Source organism: Notolepis coatsorum (genome assembly GCF_963971535.1).
Source record: "Notolepis coatsorum genome assembly, chromosome: 2".
NCBI classification, from domain to species: Eukaryota; Metazoa; Chordata; class Actinopteri; order Aulopiformes; family Paralepididae; genus Notolepis; species Notolepis coatsorum.
Window position 1 is genome coordinate 66197940 of NC_140166.1, and position 25281 is coordinate 66223220.

General features: G+C 48.0%; 1 protein-coding gene across 1 annotated transcript in view; it reads left to right on the forward strand.

Moving 5' to 3' along the window:
* Positions 1-25281, forward strand: part of LOC311223414 (globoside alpha-1,3-N-acetylgalactosaminyltransferase 1-like) — a gene marked incomplete at both ends in the record, with an annotated part of 83586 nt that overhangs the window by 40482 nt on the left and 17823 nt on the right. The window contains one exon of the mRNA XM_084308202.1: positions 16517-16630. Coding sequence (XP_084164328.1) covers positions 16517-16630 — 114 coding nt within the window. The remainder of the gene's footprint in view (positions 1-16516; positions 16631-25281) is intronic.

A 25281-nucleotide genomic window follows, 5' to 3' on the forward strand; every position in this document is an offset into this window, starting at 1 on the left:
AAACTAACCAAGTGGTAAATACCAGTGGTAAACTAACCAAGTGGTAAATACCAGTAGTCAACTAACCAAGTGGTAAATACCAGTGGTAAACTAACCAAGTGGTAAATACCAGTGGTAAACTATAACCAAGTGGTAAATACCAGTGGTAAACTAACCAAGTGGTAAATACCAGTGGTAAACTAACCAAGTGGTAAATACCAGTAGTAAACTAACCAAGTGGTAAACTAAACTAACCAAGTGGTAAATACCAGTAGTAAACTAACCAAGTGGTAAACTAAACTAACCAAGTGGTAAATACCAGTAGTAAACTAACCAAGTGGTAAATAGCAGTGGTAAACTCTGGCAAGTTCCATGGTACCCTAGTTCCTGAGTTGTGACGTTTCACTGGCCCTTCACCTCCTGTGGCGCAAACATACTTTATTATGAACATGGAGTAATCTAGAAATAATGATGTTGACATGCTGGGATTTCTAAAGATCACTCAAACCACCTGCCTCAATAAAGAGAGGTTGAATTAATCTGTCTGAATCCGCTGCCTTGCATCCGATTGGTCATAAACCGAACTAGCGCACCCGAAAGCCATCACCTCGTATATGAAATTTTTTGGTAACATGATACATTTCCGGCTTCATGAGTTGACGAGGACCTGCCATGTACTGTGATGATAAGCAAAATGTTTGACTCAAAGCTACTTTGGCACGCCTCCCCTCTTACTGCAATGCAAATGCAAAAAGTCAATCTGAGTTCATAATCCAAGACATGGGTTTATTTGAATGTTTCCAACTGAATGGGCCACAGATATCTGAAGTGTTATCTGTTTTGCAAAAGCAAATGTCTGATGAAGATCCACCTACTGTATGTTGTCTGTCTTTGCAATTATGTCACTGCCGCGACACGACCAGGGCTGACACACGCAGGGCCGTATTAACGACCGGGCCGTTTGGGCCGCAGCCCGTGGGCCTCTAGTGACGAGGGGCCTCCAAAAAAACTAAAAATAAAAAAAAATTATATATTTCTTTTTGAGATCGATGTCATACTGTGACACTGAATGTGAACAAATATTTCATCAACTAAAATATTTAGTCAACAAAAATATTTCATAAACTAAAATATACAGTACGTCACACCCCGTGCCTCTCCCTGCCGTCTGCAAGTGGCTAATCTTGAGTTGCCGACCCCCCAGTAAACTAACCATAGATAAATCCAAAAAAAGGAAAGTCTGAGGAAAATAGAGGGTTTAATTCAGCGTGGACAGATTAATTTGCTTTCACGACTAACAATGCACCTGTAGCCTATGCCTGATATGTGGTGCGAAATTTGCGAACAACGATTACTGTAATTTTGATTACTGTAGTTTGCCTGGTATGTAGCCTTGGTTACTGGCTGCCCCACCAATGTTTTACATATAAAAACGCCACTGTGCGTGCGTGCACGTGTATGTGTGTGTGGGGGCCTCCACAAGAGTCTGGCCCAGAGGCCTCTGAATTCTTAATCTGGCCTTGGACACGCGCCCTGTCGCATGGCTTCTGTAGCTCATTCAGTTGGAAACACTCAAATAAGCTCTTAGTTTGCCGTCAAATCATGCAGCTCAGTGAGCTCACGTCTGGATTCAAAACTCCTGTGACTTTGCATTGCAATGAGAGCGGAGGCATCCCAAAATATCATCCCTCGATGCGAATTCACAAGAGACAGACCTTGTTGTGAGCAGTTTCATGTCGGAGCTACTTTCCACCGAACTACACCCCTTCCATAGTAATGAATGGGGGTGTACTTTGGGAGGGCAGCATAGAAGTCAACGAGACTGTTGGGCTGGAAGGCGTCGTTCAGAACTCGGTCGACTCAAACTGATCAGAAAGGCAGCGCGTCGTTCATAACATCACAGTTAACGCGGTCGACTCAAACTGATCAGAAAGGCAGCGTGTCGTTCATAACATCACAGTTAACTCGGTCGACTCAAACTGATCAGAAGGGCAGTGCGTCGTTCATAACATCACAGTTAACTCTGTCGACTCAAACTGATCAGAAAGGCCGCGCGTCGTTCAGAACATCACAGTTAACTCTGTCGACTCAAACTGGTAAGAAAGGCAGCGCTTTGTCAATCTGGGCAACACACGTAGTTCATGGAATCGCACATCAAACTCTTGTCTTCAGCATTTCCAGGGCTTCCTGACGACGGAACGTCAAGTCGAGTGTGATGTTCTGTAACGTGTGTGAAGGAGGAGGGCTGTTGGAGGGTGCTTCTTCAAGGGAAATGGATAGTTCGGTATTAGTTCATAGCTAACAAAAATGTTTATTTTAAAAGCCCCAAATCTTTTTATCAGTTTTTGGCATTGTTCAGAGGCCGTGGTGTGGGGACCCCAGCTTTAGACTCTATAGGTGCTAACTCTAGCTAACACCATTTGCTGAGAGGGGACAAATGACGTTTCAGTCAAGTCAAGTCAAGTCAAGAGTTTTATTTGTCACGGCATACAGTGAAAGCAAACGATTGTGCAATAATACAATAATGCAATAATACAATAATACAATAATAAGAATCCAATAGGATGAGCATAAGACATTTGTGCAATAATACAAGTAATAAGAATAAGACATAACAGGTATATGTACATGAAGTTTACAAAAAGCATGGTAAGACATGCTAAGGTCCTGCGATAGTGCAATACACTGTTAGCTACGGATGAGGCACTGGGTCTTATGTACACTACTATACATGCTATACTATACAATCTACAGTTATACTATGTGTCCTTATGCTAGCTTGCTATCCATGTACTGTTTTACTATACAAGAACCACTCCCGTTCTTGTTTTTAAAGTGACCTTTCATTGTGTAAAGTGACCATGAGTGTGAGCGTGTGCAGCATGTGTGTGTGTGTGTGTTCATGCTAAAGTGACTGCTAGTGTGTGAGCGTATACAGTGTGTGTGTTGTGTGTGTGCTCATGTGTGCTTGTGTGTGGAGAGTTCAGTGTTCAAGACTCTGATGGCCTGGGGGAAGAAGCTGAGCCGAAGTCTCTCTGTCCTAGTTGCTGGTGTTCGCAGGCGTTTGCCTGACCGCAGCAGCTTGAACACGCTGTCCAACATGGATCTTCAACCAGCTCATTACTCTAGAATGTAGAGCACAATAATGACCCGACAAAGATCCACGTTGGACTGAAACGTTGTGCTCTCTCAGTAAATGGTGTTTGCAGAGTCTAGTGTGTGGGTTTCTTTTCACTTATCCAGAAGTGTTGTTTCAATGGTGAATCTCATATTATCCTATAAATCAAATCAAATCAAATTTATTTATAAGGCCCGACAACACACGTTAATGTCCCCATGGGCCGTACAGGTCTTCATTAAACAAGTCAAGAAGAAAACATAACAATAAGTCAAGAACAGAACAAGAACACCATAAGGTCCAAACATTTTTAGATGAATGCAAAAAATTAAAATTAAAAATTAAAGAATGCAAGCACTCCCAGACATACCCCACGCGAAGGCAAGGAAAAACTCACTAAAACCTAACAATAGGGAAAAAAGCTCCACAGGCAGTGTGGAGGAGAGAAACCTTAGAAGGGCCATTCAAAAGGCGGTTAGGTGGCCGAGCGGAGATTGCGTTCGTCACCAGCCCCGGAGCTGTGAGCTGGATTCGCCTGTTCGAATCCAGCTCACAGCTCCGGGGTTGTCACCAGCTTGGCTGGCCGTCTGCACTAATACAATTGGCTGTATTAGAGGGTGGGAGAAGCTGGCGGGGTGGGTCCGGGTCGTTGTAAACAGCGACTCCTACAGTTCGGTCGGGGCGCCTGCTAAGCGCGGATAGGACTCGAGGGGGATAGTGTGGTCCTCCCACACGCTACGCCCTCTCGATGAGAATCCGCGCTGCCAGGTGAAAAGAAGCGGTGATTGGCTGGACGTGTGTCGGAGGAAGCACGTGGTAGCCTCCACTCTCCCAGATGATCTGACTGTGGGGGGTAAGTGCGCAGCGACCAGGAAGGGACTGGGAATTGGCATACGACTAACATTGGGATGGGAGAAAATCGGAGGAAAATGGAGGGGGAAAAAGACCAAAAAAAATAAAAAAGAAGGGCCATTCAAGGGGGGATCTCCCTTCTTAGATGTTGGTGATAGTAGTGTTGCAGACGGACAGTTGGTAAGCATGCACTCATGTGTGTAGTGAAACACAGATGAGTGCATGCAATAGCAACTGAACATTTTGAAAGATTAAAGATAAAGCTAATAGCGATAGCAACTGAACATTTTGAAAGATTAAAGATAGAGCTGATAGCGGATCTATTTGAGGCACAGGGGCGGCGCAAAGAGGGTCACGTCCTCCCCGTCTCTTAGTCACGGGACATTCAACACTCCGGTCATTGCTCAGGGACAGCCGGAGACAGGGAGATAGGGGGGCGGCGCAGAGAGGGTCGCGAACTCCCCGACATCATCGCGGGACGTCCGGCACTCCGGTCACCACTACGAGACCTCCGGAGACAGGGGGGCACGCAGAGGGGGTCGCAACCTCCCGGCCTTCATCACGGGATGTCCGACACTCCGGTCAGCACTCCAGGACAGCAAGTCATAGGTGGACAGGGAGACAGGACAGGCGTTAGACAGCTCATGTGATTGTAGTGGGCGGACATAGCAATAGATACAAGTGGTAAGCATATATGTGAATGGAGTAGATATATGAAGTAAGCATATTATGTGAATAGAATAGAAGTACTTAACCCAGCAATGAAACCGTGTTGACTGTTAATGTGTTAACAGTCTGTTAATACTGTTAATCAGTTGACAGGACCACGGACAGACGACGGTAAATAACTGATCCAAGGCCTCGGAGGTGCATGTAGAGCAGTCACTACAATCTTGGCCAAGACCCCGAGTGTAACTGAGGGGTACAATTCCCTGACTGTATTGTTAGATATGATATTTAATACCACTACCTCATGTACTTTAACTTCTGGCCACCCAGTACAAGATATAAGTATGATGAACACTTTCCCACCTGATGAAACGAACCAACACAAATGTACCAAATCGAATATTTAATACAGCAAAAGGTGTATACAACATTCACTTAATTACATTTATGATTTGAAATATTGAATATGCACTTTTATGGCAAATGAGTATTCGTAGGTAAATCAACATTGAATGTCCAATCTCTGGTTGCGCAGGGAGTAAGTATACAACCTGGAGTATTTAGGAAACGATAGCGATGGTACTTAAATGATTATAGCTGGATACACTAAGGGGGGGGGGGGGGGTCCCGCTGGTTGTAAGACAGTAGGAGGGGGGGGTTAGAGAAGCCGCTGGCGGTATCCCATCTGGCCGACGGTGTCTTGGGAGAATCCAAAGTCTTGGACACGGTGCCCACAGAACCTCGGGCCGCAGACGAATACAGCTGGACCCTCTGTGGAACGGTATCTGCCGGTCCACAACGGAGAGACGTGGTGCGACCTCACGTGTAGAGCGCCGCCTCACCTGGAGTCCTCTCCGGGGGGTAATTCCAACACTCGGCAGTGTTGGCCTTTATCCATGGAATAATCAAAGCACACAAAGCATAATCCAAGAGCCGTGGAAGGCTCGCCGTCGTCTGGGTAGAGTAATCCAATATACAGGCCCAGTCGCTCTTGGCCCGGAGCTCCTCGGATGCAATCACCACTAGGGGTCTGACCAGCCTGGATAAGCGTCCAGATAACGTCAGGAACGATGGGGGTACTGATAACTGTAGAGCTCTAACCGAACGATGCACCATACATAAATAGACTATTATTAGCTTAATAGAATACGTCCAACTCGACGGTATGGTGCCAAACTATGACCATTCAACTATTAATCTACACGATATCTCAATGCCTATTCTGGGCCAAGTAGGCCTTACTACCCCGCACGTGCGTCGTGGGGAGGCTTTTGCGTCTGTCACTCTGTTGGAGGGTAAAGAACTGGACTAAAAGAAAGTTCTACTTTACGAGCGCCATATATATATGCGCTATGAACAAATAGTACCATTCGTATTTCGCCCGGCATATTACTGCGCGGAACCGGGGGTTGCCTCGACATGTTAGGCGGCACGATTGAACTTGGACCTAGGGGTATGGCAACCTGGCGCCAGGTTCTCGTCCAATGGTAGAATGAAACTATTATGGGCTGTTTAGTAGAAACGGGGATATTCAATGCATATTGTACAAGGAATATACAGGGGATATCAAACGATATACAAATACAATTAAATATATATATATAAATAAATATACATATTCGGTTTAATCTGATCCTTCACAACAGCCGCCCCCTAATTAGTCCCACCTAATTAGCTAAGCAGAGACAGATTAACCGCACTGTCCACCACTCAAGGTCCGCTGTAAGGGTCAGTCAACTCACAAAGTCATAGGGTCATGGTCATCATCGATAGTTTCTGGGAGTCGGGGCAGTTCTATGAGCCTCGCCACGGGACGTGTGTAGGTGCGCCCTTGGACGAGTACTTCAGCTGCTCGGACCTTGCCATCGGCACCGGTGATCACTTTGCTTACGCGGCCAGCCGGCCACATAGCTCTGGGGAGTGACTGGTCAATAATCATGACGACTGTTCCTTCTGTCAAATTGTCTCTCTCTTTTACCCACTTCTGGCGGGTCTGTAGAGACGGTAGGTAGTGAAGTAGGAAGCTGCTCCAAAACTTGTCAGCTAGTACTTGGCTGTACCTCCACATTCTTCGGCCGTTCGCTTCTTCGGGCCTGTACATTGTCTGGGGTAGCGCGGGGTCCAGCCGCGCCATTAGGAGTGTTTTGGGGGTGACTGGGTCGACGTCTGCTACATCACTGGAGACGTAACCGAGGGGCTTTGAGTTCAATACTCCCTCGATCTCCGTGAGGACTGTCATTAGGACTTCCTCTGCCACAGTCTGGGCTCCGAGTACGGCATACAGGGCTGTCTTTATAGAACGTACTTCTCGCTCCCAAGTTCCACCGAAGTGGGGTGCGTTCGGGGGATTAAACTGGAAGTCAATCTGGGCTGGAGCGAGGTGGGTCTTAAGTTCTGGGCCCATAGCTTGGAAGCTCTCTCTCAGCTCTCTTTCTCCGCCTTTGAAGTTGGTCCCGTGATCAGACAACAATGTAGACGGTTGTCCTTTCCGTGATATGAATCTCCGGAAGGCCATAAGGAATGAGTCTGTGCTCATGGTCGGAAGGAGCTCGATATGTATCGCTCTGGTGGTCATGCATTTGAATACAATACCCCACCGCTTCTCGGTGCCTCTTCCTCTCTTTATATACAACGGGCCAAAACAGTCCATGCCTGTGGAGTGGAATGGCTTGTCGCCGATTCGGAGGCGACAGGGGGGTAGGTCAGCCATCCGTGGTATGCTGGGCTGCGCGCGCCACTTACGGCAGTCTAGACAGGTTCGCTGGAAGCGCCGTACTGCTTCTCTCCCTTGCAATATCCAATAACGACGTCTGATCTCCGCGAAGACTCTCTCTGCTCCTGCGTGGTGCACATCCTCGTCGTATTTCTTTATGATCAGCTCTGTGACCTTGTGTCGGCTGTTCAAGACGATCGGGTGCTTAATGTCATCTGGTAGATCGGGGGCTCTCCGCAGGCGACCACCCACTCTGATGAGATTATGTGCGTCACTCTCTGGTGCCAGGTGAATCAGTCTGCTGTCTGATGGGACGGGGTTTCCTCCCTGTAGACAGTCTAGCTCATCGGGGAACGAGTCTCTCTGGGCTCGTTGTAGTAGAAGAAGTTCTGCTTCTTCGTAGTCAGCTACTGAATCTCTGGGTGGTGCCGCAGGAATGTTCTTTGTTGCGCACTCTCTAGGGTAATGCAATCATCTATGTTGGGGTCTGTGGAGGCGACAGTGCTCAGTCCACAGAACATAGGCTTCTTGTTCTCAGCCTCCTCGTTACTTGCTTCCCTCGGGGTGGGCGTAGGCCAATCTCCTTCCGGGAGCTGGAGGAATGCTGGTCCGTCACTGTAGATGTTGCGACGGGTTAGGTCATCCAGGGACATTCCCCGGGTGATGACGTCAGCTGGGTTGTGTTTGGTATCCACATACCTCCAGCTTGCTTCTTCTGTTAGTTCTTGAATCTCGGTGACTCTGACTCCCACGAAGACTTTGTATCTGCATGAATCAGACTTAATCCATGTGAGTACTGTCGTGGAATCTGACCACAAGATTGTTCTATGCACCGGAATGGTGAGTTCACGTTGGATTAACGTGGCTAGATGCGCTCCTGCGAGGGCTGCGCAGAGCTCTAGACGTGGGATAGATTGTTGCTTACGTGGGGCTATTCTTGAGCGGGCCAGTATGAAAGCAGTGTGTATCTCTCCTCCCATCTCTTGGGCACGCAAATAGGCAACCGATCCGTAGGCTACTTCGGAGGCGTCGCTGAAGACGTGTAGCTCAATCTCGCATGTCTCTGGCCTCACTGTGGATGGGAAGTAGCTGCGGCGTATATTGACACCTGGGAGTGAGCGGAGTTCCGTCTCCCACTCTCTCCATGTTGAGGCAAGGTGTGCGGGTATTGGGTCGTCCCAGCCCTGGTCCTTGTCCCATAGTGCTCGTACAATCATCTTTGCCCTGGTGGTGTAAGGTAGAATACATCCCAACGGGTCATATTGTCTGGCGAGTGTTCTGTACACACTCCGTCTGGTGGTCGGTATCGCCGCCGACCTTCCTTGCTCTGGAGCCAAGGGTTTGTGTCTATAGTGGAGCGAGTCTGTTTTGAAGCGCCAGACTAATCCTAGTGTCATTTCTTGGGCTTCTCCTGGGATTGTCGCCATCCAGGTCTCGCTGCTGGCAGCCTTGTCTGCGGAGGAGAGGCTGCGCAATACATGCGGGTCACTGCTGGCCCACTGCCTGAGATCAAAGCCTCCTTTGATTAGGGAGGCGCGTAACTTGATTAGGAGAGCCTCGGCTTCTTCTTGAGTCGAGACGCTTTGTAGACAGTTGTCCACGTAGAAACTGTTCTTCACACTGTGTTGGACCTCTTCATCTGCTGCTGGGTCCTCTGTGACGTGTTTCTGTAGTGCAAAGGTAGCACAGCACGGGCTGCATGTGGTTCCGAAGGGGAGTACTTCCCACTGGTAGATGGATGGGTTCTCATCTCCGATCTTCTCTCTCCATAGGAACCGTAGCAGAGGCTTGTCCTCCTCTACTAGTCTCACCTGCAAGAACATCCCTTTGATATCCCCGCTTATAGCTACCTTGTCCTGGCGGAAGCGCAGTAGCACGCCTAGTAGGGAGGGGCCGAGTGTGGGGCCGGGCAAGAGCTCTTTATTCAGATTTTGGGATCCGATCTGGTAGCTGCAGTTAAACACAATGCGATCCTTGCCATTGTGATGGACCTTGTGATGCGGCACGTACCATGATTCGGTCGTCTGATCGGCCTCTTTAATGTCAATCTTTGTTACGTGTCCCGCTGTGATTAGCTTCTCAATCTCAGCTCGGTACACACTCTGTTGAGCGGGGTCTTTGGCTAGGCGCCGCTCTGTGTTCAGTAGATAGCGCTCCGTGGCGTCTTTCTTTGCGTGAAAGGGGGGCATTCCCTCTCGCCTCAGGAGTGGAGTTGCGTATCTCATCACTCCGCCGACTGTGACTCTCTTTGTCCCCTGCTCGAGTAGGTTGATGGCGTAAATGTCTTCTTTAGAGCGAATGTCTTTCTTTTCGTTCTTAAAGGGCATTGTCTCTAGGGTCCATAGCCTCTCGACATGCTGCAGGAGAGTGGTGTCTTCTTCTGTCGTTCTGGAGTGGAAGCAGCTAGTGGCTGCTGTTCGGTTGAGAGATTTAGCGAGGGGGCCTTGCAATGTCCATCCTAGGCGGGTCTCGACTGCTGCAGGACAGCCTCGGGGGCCTGTATGGACCCGGTCAATCGGGACTATGAGTTCTGCATGGTCGGAGCCTATCAACAGGGTCGGGGTAGCGCCGTCTATGAGCGGGATAGGTAATTGACGCAGGTGCACATATTTATCCATCAACTTGGTGACAGGGTAGGTGTACTGCGATAGTCCTATTTCTTGGCTGGTGAAAGCATTTGTGATCTTGTACCGTCGCTCTGGCTGCCCGTTGGCTGCGATAGTGAAGGAGACATTCTCGCCCTTTATCGTCTTTAAATCTCTTCTTATTGTCCGAATCGTCATTTCGTTCTTGCTCCCCCGCAGTCCCAGCTGAGTCGCAACGGAGGCGAGCAGAAGGGTCTTCTCTGACCCGTCATCAAGGACGGCGTAAGTGTCCATGACTTTATCCTGGTAGCTCAATGTCACACGGACTACCTTTAAGAGCACTTGAGCTCCGTTGCTGCTGGCGGGGTCAATGTACATGACACTTGCCATGGTGCCGCTCCGTGGTGCAGGTATAGGCCGTCTTCCGTTACTATCGTGTAGTATATCTAGATGGGCTCCATCGCACCGGCTGCACCTTTTCTTTAGGCGGCATTCGGCTGCCATGTGGGGCCGCGCACATCGATAACAGCGCCGGTTGGACTTTATCCATTGGCTCACTTCTTCTGCATTCATCTTTGTGAATGAGTCACATTGTGACAGCCAGTGTTCTTTCTCACAGTAGGGACACGCTATCTTCCACTTCTCCTTTCTCGAGGGGGTGCTGTGACTCTTACTGCTCGGTACTGACTCTGATTGGTGCATGACAGTCACCGATCTTCTTCCATCACTTATTCTCCTGGGTCCCTCTCTGGAGCTTGGCGTGCTCCGCCCGAAGGTGTCCAGTCGTAAGCTGCTGACCTCTCTCGCCAGGAAGTCGGCCAGATCAAGGAGGGATGGCTCGGGGCCGTCGGGATCTCGGTAGTCCCTCTGCCGCCGAAAGCGCTCCTGTCTTGCGGGTGGCAGCTTCTCCAAAATCCTCTCAACGTTAGAGTTGGCGTACAGCTCATGCCTGCCCTTCTCCCGTTGAGCTCCCAGCATCCCCACCAGGGACTGCACTTTGATTGACAGGTCGTCTAGTGAGCGATTGTCTGTGGCTGGGGGTAGGCGGTCAATATGCCTTATCTCCTGGATTACGTAATCCCATATACGTCCATATCTTTGATCCAGCGCTGCAAGGGCCGCTGTGTATGGGGTCGAGGAGGTAGCATAGGCTAGCGCTATATTGTGCGCTCGCGGTACTTTCAGGTGCTTCAATAATATTGCATACTTGTGGCGTTCATCAGCGACCTCCACCATCATTGTCTCTAAGCACATCCGGAGCTCCGTGTACTGTGCTCGACTCTCATAGGCGAAGTCTGGGAATGACGGCGTGGCGTTGTATGACGCCGTGGATGGCTGATACATCGGCGAGCGTTGGGGGAGAGACCTCCTGGGCGAGTCCCCTCTTGCGCCTCGCTGTGGGCTGGTACTGGCAGGGTACCATGGCCCGCTGGTCCAGGTACTGTTCCTCGGGGCTGGTCGTGCTCACCCGTGAATAGAGTCGGGGGTCTGTAGCGCAGCGCCGCGGGGGTATAGCCTGGACTGTATGGGACCTCCTGGTCCGGTGGAGTACTGTGCTGTCGTCGGGCTTGGTTCTCCTCTTCTCCCTCTTCTTCTTCTATCAAATCTTCCAGATCCTGTAATCGTTTATTTAGCTTCTCCGCAGTGTAGGCCGCTCCTTCCTTGTAGCTGGGTCTCGCTTGGACCGGTATGGGAAGGGGATCTGCGGGGGGTCTAGACTCGGTCTGTTGGTCAAGTTCAGGGTCGCTTGCTCGTTGCGGTGACGCTGCTCTTGACTGTTGTCTCGACGAGTTCCTTGAGCCCCTGGCGGAGGAAGAGGGAGTTGTCCTTTTGATCAGCTGCTCTATTAGTTGCGCTTGTAGTCTGTCGCGCTCTGCGTCTCTTTTGGCACCGGCAGCGGCGCGCTGGGCGTCGGCCCGGTCTCTTGCCATATTCTCTTCCATCTGGAAGCGTCTCGTCTCATCTCCAGACTTGTGCGCTGTTCTTCGCTCCGTTGCTGTGCTTGGAGGTGTTCGCGCTCGCTGGTCGCCTGTGCTTGGAGACGTTCGCGCTCGCTAAGCGTCTGTGCTTGGAGCCGATCGCGTTCGGTAGAGGCTGTCAGGCTGACGAGGAACGCCTGTTGTAGTGTCCTCTCCGCTTCGCTGGGGGAAGGCGGTAGTGGAGGTGAGCCGCTCCTGCGTGAACCGCTCCTGGGGGTACTCGTTGGGGAGTCCTGGAGCTCTAGTTCCTCGGCGCTCTCCTCCTCTTCTTCCGTGCAGAGTTCTCTCTCTGTAGGGTTGTCTTCCTCCCGGGGCTTGTCGGGGACTACTTCTTGAGTAGTGGCGGGGGGTAAAGGCATGTCAATTCCCTCCTGGTCCCCACCGTGAGCTTGGTCAGTTACATTAGGACCTACTAGGGCTTCTGTGGTCGGGGAAACCTGGTCGTTAAGGTCAGACATAATTTTACTTTCTACTTTTACCACGTTTACCGTTTGTCGAAGGCTAGGTAGTTGACTGACAGTGTAAGCCTCTAAGTACTGAGGTGTCTGTCGTCTGCGCCGCGGGCGTTCTAGGTTAGGAGGATCGTTTCGTGGAGTGTTCATCATAGGCCATTTCGATATTAATAACACTATATTAATATTACACTAGTTACCATCCGGCTCGAAGGACCAATTGTAACTGAGGGGTACAATTCCCTGACTGTATTGTTAGATATGATATTTAATACCACTACCTCATGTACTTTAACTTCTGGCCACCCAGTACAAGATATAAGTATGATGAACACTTTCCCACCTGATGAAACGAACCAACACAAATGTACCAAATCGAATATTTAATACAGCAAAAGGTGTATACAACATTCACTTAATTACATTTATGATTTGAAATATTGAATATGCACTTTTATGGCAAATGAGTATTCGTAGGTAAATCAACATTGAATGTCCAATCTCTGGTTGTGCAGGGAGTAAGTATACAACCTGGAGTATTTAGGAAACGATAGCGATGGTACTTAAATGATTATAGCTGGATACACTAAGGGGGGGGGGGGTCCCGCTGGTTGTAAGACAGTAGGAGGGGGGGTTAGAGAAGCCGCTGGCGGTATCCCATCTGGCCGACGGTGTCTTGGGAGAATCCAAAGTCTTGGACACGGTGCCCACAGAACCTCGGGCCGCAGACGAATACAGCTGGACCCTCTGTGGAACGGTATCTGCCGGTCCACAACGGAGAGACGTGGTGCGACCTCACGTGTAGAGCGCCGCCTCACCTGGAGTCCTCTCCGGGGGGTAATTCCAACACTCGGCAGTGTTGGCCTTTATCCATGGAATAATCAAAGCACACAAAGCATAATCCAAGAGCCGTGGAAGGCTCGCCGTCGTCTGGGTAGAGTAATCCAATATACAGGCCCAGTCGCTCTTGGCCCGGAGCTCCTCGGATGCAATCACCACTAGGGGTCTGACCAGCCTGGATAAGCGTCCAGATAACGTCAGGAACGATGGGGGTACTGATAACTGTAGAGCTCTAACCGAACGATGCACCATACATAAATAGACTATTATTAGCTTAATAGAATACGTCCAACTCGACGGTATGGTGCCAAACTATGACCATTCAACTATTAATCTACACGATATCTCAATGCCTATTCTGGGCCAAGTAGGCCTTACTACCCCGCACGTGCGTCGTGGGGAGGCTTTTGCGTCTGTCACTCTGTTGGAGGGTAAAGAACTGGACTAAAAGAAAGTTCTACTTTACGAGCGGCATATATATATGCGCTATGAACAAATAGTACCATTCGTATTTCGCCCGGCATATTACTGCGCGGAACCGGGGGTTGCCTCGACATGTTAGGCGGCACGATTGAACTTGGACCTAGGGGTATGGCAACCTGGCGCCAGGTTCTCGTCCAATGGTAGAATGAAACTATTATGGGCTGTTTAGTAGAAACGGGGATATTCAATGCATATTGTACAAGGAATATACAGGGGATATCAAACGATATACAAATACAATTAAATATATATATATAAATAAATATACATATTCGGTTTAATCTGATCCTTCACAACACCGAGGCATCCATCACCTTAGTCAGCGCCAGGAGACGGGCACTCAGAGAGATGGGGGAGGGAGGGGGGGGGGGGGAAGAGTTAGAGAGTTCCCATGTTTGTGGTGCTGCAAAAGAGCAGACATGTAGTACCCTGTAGTGCCATGTAGTACCCCGTAATACCCTGTAGTACCCTGTAGTACCCTGTAGTACCATGTAGTACCCCGTAGTGCCCTGTAGTACCATGTAGTACCATGTAGTACCCTGTAGTGCCATGTAGTGCCATGTAGTGCCATGTAGTACCATGTAGAGCCATGTAGTACCCTGTAGTGCCATGTAGTACCATGCAGTACCCTGTGGTACCATGCAGCACCCTGTACCCTAACTAAACTACCCTGTAGTAAACTACCCAGTGGTACCATGTAGTACCCTGTACCCTAACTAAACTAGACAGATTAATCTAAAGGTCAGTCCCCGACCAGGTGAGATCAGGGTAGGTTGAAGGAGAGAGAGAAAAGATGAGTCTTAAGCAGGGATTTAAAAGCTTCGACAGAGCAGGCGCACCTGATGACGGCAGGTAATTTGTTCCACAGGTAGGGAGCGCAGTAGACAAAGGCTCTGTGGCCGGCGGATTTCTTTTTAACCCTAGGGATCGATAGAAGCCCCGCATTTTGTGAGCGCAGAGCACGAGCGGGCGAGTATCGGGAGATGAGATCGGATAGATAGAGCGGTGCAAGCCCATTTAAAATTTTGTAGGTGAGGAGTAGCACTTTAAAGTCAGATCGGGCTTGGATAGGAAGCCAGTGTATGGCGGACAAAACTGGTGTGATGTGATCAAATTTTCTAGTTCTAGTTAGTATCCGTGCAGCCGCATTTTGCAAGAGTTGAAGATTTTTGATGCTTGAATTAGGTAGGCCTGAAAAAAGTGCATTACAGTAGTCCAGACGTGATGAGACAAAAGCATGAATCAGGGTTTCAGCATCAGCCAGAGTTAAAATGGGGCGAATTTTTGCGATATTACGAAGATGGAAGAATGCAATTTTGGTGACATTTTTTATATGTGCATTAAATGAGAGGGAGGAATAAAAAATTACTCCGAGGTTTTTTATGGTGGAGCTCTGGGATACATGACAGGTATCAAAGTTGAGGGAGATGTCCTGAAACAGGCCTCTGTGGTTTGGGGGGCCAACAATTAACATCTCAGTTTTATCTGCATTAAGGAGTAGAAAGTTTTGCGACATCCATTTTTTGACGGCAAGCAAGCAGGCGTCAAGGTTTTGTAGTTGGGAGGAATCATTTGGCTTAATAGGTATATATAATTGGGTGTCATCAGCGTAAAAATGAAAGTTTATGCCAAATTATATTATATATATGTGTATGTATATGCCAATATATTATGCTACAGTTGTTTTGTGTGTTTTTATTTCTTTTACGATTGCTTACAATAGAGATGGGATATACATTGTATCATTGTACTGTCAATATACTGTCATATACTAAATATCCTCATCAAAACAGACTATGCCATAGTAAAATGTATCCATATTTAGATGAGCAAGTATTCAGTATTTGTTATGTGCAGTAAAACGTCCCCTATGGTCATTTCCATCCTATGTATACACTACAAATATGTGAGAGAGGTTTGGACCAAGTGTGTGTATATTGTACAAGAGCAAAATAAATGAATGCAACGTAGCCAATCAAATCAAATCAAATCAAATCAAATTTATTTATAGGGCCCGACAACACACGTTAATGTCCCCATGGGCCGTACAGGTCTTCTTTAAACAAGTCAAGAAAAGAAAACATAACAATAAGTCAAGAACAGAACAAGAACACCATAAGGTCCAAACATTTTTAGATGAATGCAAATAAATGAAAGAATGCAAGCACTCCCAGACATACCCCACGCGAAGGTAAGGAAAAACTCACTAAAACCTAACAATAGGGAAAAAAAGCTCCACAGGCAGTGTGGAGGAGAGAAACCTTAGAAGGGCCATTCAAGGGGGGATCTCCCTTCTTAGATGTTGGTGATAGTAGTGTTGCAGACGGACAGTTGGTAAGCATGCACTCATGTGTGTAGTGAAACACAGATGAGTGCATGCAATAGCAACTGTACATTTTGAAAGATTAAAGATAGAGCTAATAGCGATAGCAACTGAACATTTTGAAAGATTAAAGATAGAGTTGATAGCGGATCTATTTGAGGCAAAGAAGACACAATACCAGGAAAATAGCACGTGTCCGAAACATAAATCTACTGTATGTACAGTACAAGAGGAGATGACACGTCATGGCATCAATCTCTGCTCTACGTCGACATCAAAACTGATGCTTATTTATCAAAAATAAAGTGTGGTAGTGTGGTAGTGAAAGGGTTAACCTTCCGTAGTGTAGTGAAAGGGTTAACCTTCCGTAGTGTGGTGGTGAAAGGGTTAACCTTCTGTAGTGTAGTGTGGTGAAAGGGTTAACCTTCTGTATCGTAGTGTGGTGTGAGTGAGATGAGATATTTTGATTATTGAATTACATGATTCATTTGACTTGACTATTGATTTGTTCTGTATTGATCAGATTGCGCTGGGGAAAGGCAGGAAGATCTCCGTCCTCAGCGTCCCCAGTGCCATGCGTTGGCAGGATGTGGTGCTGGGAAGGATGAAGTGGGCCACCCTCACCATAGATAAACAGGTACTGCTGCCACCCTCACCATAGATAAACAGGTACTGATGTCACCCTCACCATAGATAAACAGCTACTGATGCCACCCTCACCATAGATAAACAGATACCGATGCCACCCTCACCATAGATAAACAGGTACTGATGCCACCCTCACCATAGATAAACAGCTACTGATGCCACCCTCACCATAGATAAACAGCTACTGATGCCACCCTCACCATAGATAAACAGGTACTGAAGCCACCCTCACCATAGCTAAACAGGTACTGATGCCACCCTCACCATAGATAAACAGGTACTGATGCCACCCTCACCATAGATAAACAGCTACTGCTGCCACCCTCACCATAGATAAACAGGTACTGATGCCACCCTCACCATAGATAAACAGGTACTGATGCCACCCTCACCATAGATAAACAGGTACTGATGCCACCCTCACCATAGATAAACAGGTACTGATGCCACCCTCACCATAGATAAACAGGTACTGCTGTCACCCTCATCATAGATAAACAGCTACTGATGCCACCCTCACCATAGATAAACAGGTACTGATGCCACCCTCACCATAGATAAACAGCTACTGATGCCACCCTCACCATAGATAAACAGGTACTGATGCCACCCTCACCATAGATGAACAGGTACTGATGCCACCCTCACCATAGATAAACAGCTACTGATGCCACCCTCACCATAGATAAACAGCTACTGATGCCACCCTCACCATAGATAAAGAGGTACTGATGCCACCCTCACCATAGATGAACAGGTACTGATGCCACCCTCACCATAGATAAACAGGTACTGATGCCACCCTCACCATAGATAAACAGGTACTGATGCCACCCTCACCATAGATAAACAGGTACTGATGCCACCCTCACCACCATAGATAAACAGGTACTGATGCCACCCTCACCATAGATAAACAGGTACTGCTGCCACCCTCACCATAGATAAACAGGTACAGATGCCACCCTCACCATAGATAAACAGGTACTGCTGCCACCCTCACCATAGATAAACAGGTACCGCTGCCACCCTCACCATAGATAAACAGGTACTGATGCCACCCTCACCATAGATAAACAGGTACTGATGCCACCCTCACCATAGATGAACAGGTACTGATGCCACCCTCACCATAGATAAACAGCTACTGATGCCACCCTCACCATAGATAAACAGCTACTGATGCCACCCTCACCATAGATAAAGAGGTACTGATGCCACCCTCACCATAGATGAACAGGTACTGATGCCACACTCACCATAGATAAACAGGTACTGATGCCACCCTCACCATAGATAAACAGGTACTGATGCCACCCTCACCATAGATAAACAGCTACTGAAGCCACCCTCACCATAGATAAACAGGTACTGATGCCACCCTCACCATAGATAAACAGGTACTGATGCCACCCTCACCATAGATAAACAGCTACTGAAGCCACCCTCACCATAGATAAACAGGTACTGATGCCACCCTCACCATAGATAAACAGGTACTGATGCCTCCCTCACCATAGATAAACAGGTACTGATGCCACCCTCACCATAGATAAACAGGTACTGATGCCTCCCTCACCATAGATAAACAGGTACTGATGCCACACTCACCATAGATAAACAGGTACCGCTGCCACCCTCACCATAGATAAACAGGTACTGATGCCACCCTCACCATAGATAAACAGGTACTGAAGCCACCCTCACCATAGATAAACAGGTACTGATGCCACCCTCACCATAGATAAACAGGTACTGATGCCACCCTCACCATAGATAAACATGTACTGATGCCACCCTCACCATAGATAAACAGGTACTGATGCCACCCTCACCATAGATAAACAGGTACTGAAGCCACCCTCACCATAGATAAACAGGTACTGATGCCACCCTCACCACCATAGATAAACAGCTACTGATGCCACCCTCACCACCATAGATAAACAGGTACTGATGCCACCCTCACCACCATAGATAAACAGGTACTGCTGCCACCCTCACCATAGATAAACAGGTACTGATGTCACCCTCACCATAGATAAACAGCTACTGAAGCCACCCTCACCATAGATAAACAGCTACTGATGCCACCCTCACCATAGATGAACAGGTACTGATGCCACCCTCACCATAGATAAACAGCTACTGATGTCACCCTCACCATAGATAAACAGGTACTGATGCCACCCTCACCATAGATAAACAGGTACTGATGCCACCCTCACCATAGATAAACAGCTACTGATGCCACCCTCACCATAGATAAACAGGTACTGCTGCCACCCTCACCATAGATAAACAGGTACTGATGCCACCCTCACCATAGATGAACAGGTACTGATGCCACCCTCACCATAGATAAACAGGTACTGATGCCTCCCTCACCATAGATAAACAGGTACTGATGCCACCCTCACCATAGATAAACAGGTACTGATGCCTCCCTCACCATAGATAAACAGGTACTGATGCCACACTCACCATAGATAAACAGGTACCGCTGCCACCCTCACCATAGATAAACAGGTACTGATGCCACCCTCACCATAGATAAACAGGTACTGAAGCCACCCTCACCATAGATAAACAGGTACTGATGCCACCCTCACCATAGATAAACAGGTACTGATGCCACCCTCACCATAGATAAACATGTACTGATGCCACCCTCACCATAGATAAACAGGTACTGATGCCACCCTCACCATAGATAAACAGGTACTGAAGCCACCCTCACCATAGATAAACAGGTACTGATGCCACCCTCACCACCATAGATAAACAGCTACTGATGCCACCCTCACCACCATAGATAAACAGGTACTGATGCCACCCTCACCACCATAGATAAACAGGTACTGCTGCCACCCTCACCATAGATAAACAGGTACTGATGTCACCCTCACCATAGATAAACAGCTACTGAAGCCACCCTCACCATAGATAAACAGCTACTGATGCCACCCTCACCATAGATGAACAGGTACTGATGCCACCCTCACCATAGATAAACAGCTACTGATGTCACCCTCACCATAGATAAACAGGTACTGATGCCACCCTCACCATAGATAAACAGGTACTGATGCCACCCTCACCATAGATAAACAGCTACTGATGCCACCCTCACCATAGATAAACAGGTACTGCTGCCACCCTCACCATAGATAAACAGGTACTGATGCCACCCTCACCATAGATGAACAGGTACTGATGCCACCCTCACCATAGATAAACAGGTACTGATGCCACCCTCACCATAGATAAACAGGTACTGATGCCACCCTCACCATAGATAAACAGGTACTGCTGCCACCCTCACCATAGATAAACAGGTACTGATGCCACCCTCACCATAGATAAACAGGTACTGCTGCCTCCCTCACCACCATAGATAAACAGGTACTGATGTCACCCTCACCATAGATAAACAGGTACTGATGCCACCCTCACCATAGATAAACAGCTACTGATGCCACCCTCACCATAGATGAACAGGTACTGATGCCACCCTCACCATAGATAAACAGCTACTGATGTCACCCTCACCATAGATAAACAGGTACTGATGCCACCCTCACCATAGATAAACAGGTACTGATGCCACCCTCACCATAGATAAACAGCTACTGATGCCACCCTCACCATAGATAAACAGGTACTGCTGCCACCCTCACCATAGATAAACAGGTACTGATGCCACCCTCACCATAGATGAACAGGTACTGATGCCACCCTCACCATAGATAAACAGGTACTGATGCCACCCTCACCATAGATAAACAGGTACTGATGCCACCCTCACCATAGATGAACAGCTACTGATGCCACCCTCACCATAGATGAACAGGTACTGATGCCACCCTCACCATAGATAAACAGCTACTGATGTCACCCTCACCATAGATAAACAGGTACTGATGCCACCCTCACCATAGATAAACAGGTACTGATGCCACCCTCACCATAGATAAACAGCTACTGATGCCACCCTCACCATAGATAAACAGGTACTGCTGCCACCCTCACCATAGATAAACAGGTACTGATGCCACCCTCACCATAGATGAACAGGTACTGATGCCACCCTCACCATAGATAAACAGGTACTGATGCCACCCTCACCATAGATAAACAGGTACTGATGCCACCCTCACCATAGATAAACAGGTACTGCTGCCACCCTCACCATAGATAAACAGGTACTGATGCCACCCTCACCATAGATAAACAGGTACTGCTGCCTCACTCACCACCATAGATAAACAGGTACTGATGTCACCCTCACCATAGATAAACAGGTACTGATGCCACCCTCACCATAGATAAACAGCTACTGATGCCACCCTCACCATAGATGAACAGGTACTGATGCCACCCTCACCATAGATAAACAGCTACTGATGTCACCCTCACCATAGATAAACAGGTACTGATGCCACCCTCACCATAGATAAACAGGTACTGATGCCACCCTCACCATAGATAAACAGCTACTGATGCCACCCTCACCATAGATAAACAGGTACTGCTGCCACCCTCACCATAGAAAAAACAGGTACTGATGCCACCCTCACCATAGATGAACAGGTACTGATGCCACCCTCACCATAGATAAACAGGTACTGATGCCACCCTCACCATAGATAAACAGGTACTGATGCCACCCTCACCATAGATAAACAGGTACTGCTGCCACCCTCACCATAGATAAACAGGTACTGATGCCACCCTCACCATAGATAAACAGGTACTGCTGCCTCCCTCACCACCATAGATAAACAGGTACTGATGTCACCCTCACCATAGATAAACAGGTACTGATGCCACCCTCACCATAGATAAACAGCTACTGATGCCACCCTCACCACCATAGATAAACAGGTACTGCTGCCACCCTCACCATAGATAAACAGGTACTGATGCCACCCTCACCATAGATGAACAGGTACTGATGCCACCCTCACCATAGATAAACAGGTACTGATGCCACCCTCACCATAGATGAACAGGTACTGATGCCACCCTCACCATAGATAAACAGCTACTGATGCCACCCTCACCATAGATAAACAGCTACTGATGCCACCCTCACCATAGATAAAGAGGTACTGATGCCACCCTCACCATAGATGAACAGGTACTGATGCCACCCTCACCATAGATAAACAGGTACTGATGCCACCCTCACCATAGATAAACAGGTACTGATGCCACCCTCACCATAGATAAACAGGTACTGATGCCACCCTCACCACCATAGATAAACAGGTACTGATGCCACCCTCACCATAGATAAACAGGTACTGCTGCCACCCTCACCATAGATAAACAGGTACAGATGCCACCCTCACCATAGATAAACAGGTACTGCTGCCACCCTCACCATAGATAAACAGGTACCGCTGCCACCCTCACCATAGATAAACAGGTACTGATGCCACCCTCACCATAGATAAACAGGTACTGATGCCACCCTCACCATAGATGAACAGGTACTGATGCCACCCTCACCATAGATAAACAGCTACTGATGCCACCCTCACCATAGATAAACAGGTACTGATGCCACCCTCACCATAGATGAACAGGTACTGATGCCACCCTCACCATAGATAAACAGGTACTGATGCCACCCTCACCATAGATAAACAGGTACTGATGCCACCCTCACCATAGATAAACAGGTACTGCTGCCACCCTCACCATAGATAAACAGGTACTGATGCCACCCTCACCATAGATAAACAGGTACTGCTGCCTCCCTCACCACCATAGATAAACAGGTACTGATGTCACCCTCACCATAGATAAACAGGTACTGATGCCACCCTCACCATAGATAAACAGCTACTGATGCCACCCTCACCACCATAGATAAACAGGTACTGCTGCCACCCTCACCATAGATAAACAGGTACTGATGCCACCCTCACCATAGATGAACAGGTACTGATGCCACCCTCACCATAGATAAACAGGTACTGATGCCACCCTCACCATAGATAAACAGGTACTGATGCCACCCTCACCATAGATAAACAGGTACTGCTGCCACCCTCACCATAGATAAACAGGTACTGATGCCACCCTCACCATAGATAAACAGGTACTGCTGCCTCCCTCACCACCATAGATAAACAGGTACTGATGTCACCCTCACCATAGATAAACAGGTACTGATGCCACACTCACCACCATAGATAAACAGGTACTGATGTCACCCTCACCATAGATAAACAGCTACTGATGCCACCCTCACCATAGATAAACAGGTACTGAAGCCACCCTCACCATAGATAAACAGGTACTGATGCCACCCTCACCATAGATTAACAGGTACTGATGCCACCCTCACCATAGATAAACATGTACTGATGCCACCCTCACCATAGATAAACAGGTACTGATGCCACCCTCACCATAGATAAACAGGTACTGAAGCCACCCTCACCATAGATAAACAGGTACTGATGCCACCCTCACCACCATAGATAAACAGCTACTGATGCCACCCTCACCACCATAGATAAACAGGTACTGATGCCACCCTCACCACCATAGATAAACAGGTACTGCTGCCACCCTCACCATAGATAAACAGGTACTGATGCCACCCTCACCATAGATAAACAGCTACTGAAGCCACCCTCACCATAGATAAACAGCTACTGATGCCACCCTCACCATAGATGAACAGGTACTGATGCCACCCTCACCATAGATAAACAGCTACTGATGTCACCCTCACCATAGATAAACAGGTACTGATGCCACCCTCACCATAGATAAACAGGTACTGATGCCACCGTCACCATAGATAAACAGGTACTGATGCCACCCTCACCATAGATAAACAGGTACTGATGCCACCCTCACCATAGATAAACAGGTACTGCTGCCACCCTCACCATAGATAAACAGGTACAGCTGCCACCCTCACCATAGATAAACAGCTACTGATGTCACCCTCACCATAGATAAACAGGTACTGATGCCACCCTCACCACCATAGATAAACAGGTACTGAAGCCACCCTCACCATAGATAAACAGGTACCGCTGCCACCCTCACCACCATAGATAAACAGGTACTGATGTCACCCTCACCATAGATAAACAGGTACTGATGCCACACTCACCACCATAGATAAACAGGTACTGATGTCACCCTCACCATAGATAAACAGCTACTGATGCCACCCTCACCATAGATAAACAGGTACTGAAGCCACCCTCACCATAGATAAACAGGTACTGATGCCACCCTCACCATAGATTAACAGGTACTGATGCCACCCTCACCATAGATAAACATGTACTGATGCCACCCTCACCATAGATAAACAGGTACTGATGCCACCCTCACCATAGATAAACAGGTACTGAAGCCACCCTCACCATAGATAAACAGGTACTGATGCCACCCTCACCACCATAGATAAACAGCTACTGATGCCACCCTCACCACCATAGATAAACAGGTACTGATGCCACCCTCACCACCATAGATAAACAGGTACTGCTGCCACCCTCACCATAGATAAACAGGTACTGATGCCACCCTCACCATAGATAAACAGCTACTGAAGCCACCCTCACCATAGATAAACAGCTACTGATGCCACCCTCACCATAGATGAACAGGTACTGATGCCACCCTCACCATAGATAAACAGCTACTGATGTCACCCTCACCATAGATAAACAGGTACTGATGCCACCCTCACCATAGATAAACAGGTACTGATGCCACCGTCACCATAGATAAACAGGTACTGATGCCACCCTCACCATAGATAAACAGGTACTGATGCCACCCTCACCATAGATAAACAGGTACTGCTGCCACCCTCACCATAGATAAACAGGTACAGCTGCCACCCTCACCATAGATAAACAGCTACTGATGTCACCCTCACCATAGATAAACAGGTACTGATGCCACCCTCACCACCATAGATAAACAGGTACTGAAGCCACCCTCACCATAGATAAACAGGTACCGCTGCCACCCTCACCATAGATAAACAGGTACTGATGCCACCCTCACCATAGATAAACAGGTACTGATGCCACACTCACCATAGATAAACAGGTACTGATGCCTCCCTCACCATAGATAAACAGGTACTGATGCCACCCTCACCATAGATAAACAGGTACTGATGCCTCCCTCACCATAGATAAACAGGTACTGATGCCACCCTCACCATAGATAAACAGGTACTGATGCCACCCTCACCATAGATAAACAGGTACTGATGCCTCCCTCACCATAGATAAACAGGTACTGATGCCACCCTCACCATAGATAAACAGGTACCGCTGCCACCCTCACCATAGATAAACAGGTACTGATGCCACCCTCACCATAGATAAACAGGTACTGAAGCCACCCTCACCATAGATAAACATGTACTGATGCCACCCTCACCATAGATAAACAGGTACTGATGCCACCCTCACCATAGATAAACAGGTACTGATGCCACCCTCACCACCATAGATAAACAGGTACTGATGCCACCCTCACCACCATAGATAAACAGCTACTGATGCCACCCTCACCACCATAGATAAACAGGTACTGATGCCACCCTCACCACCATAGATAAACAGGTACTGCTGCCACCCT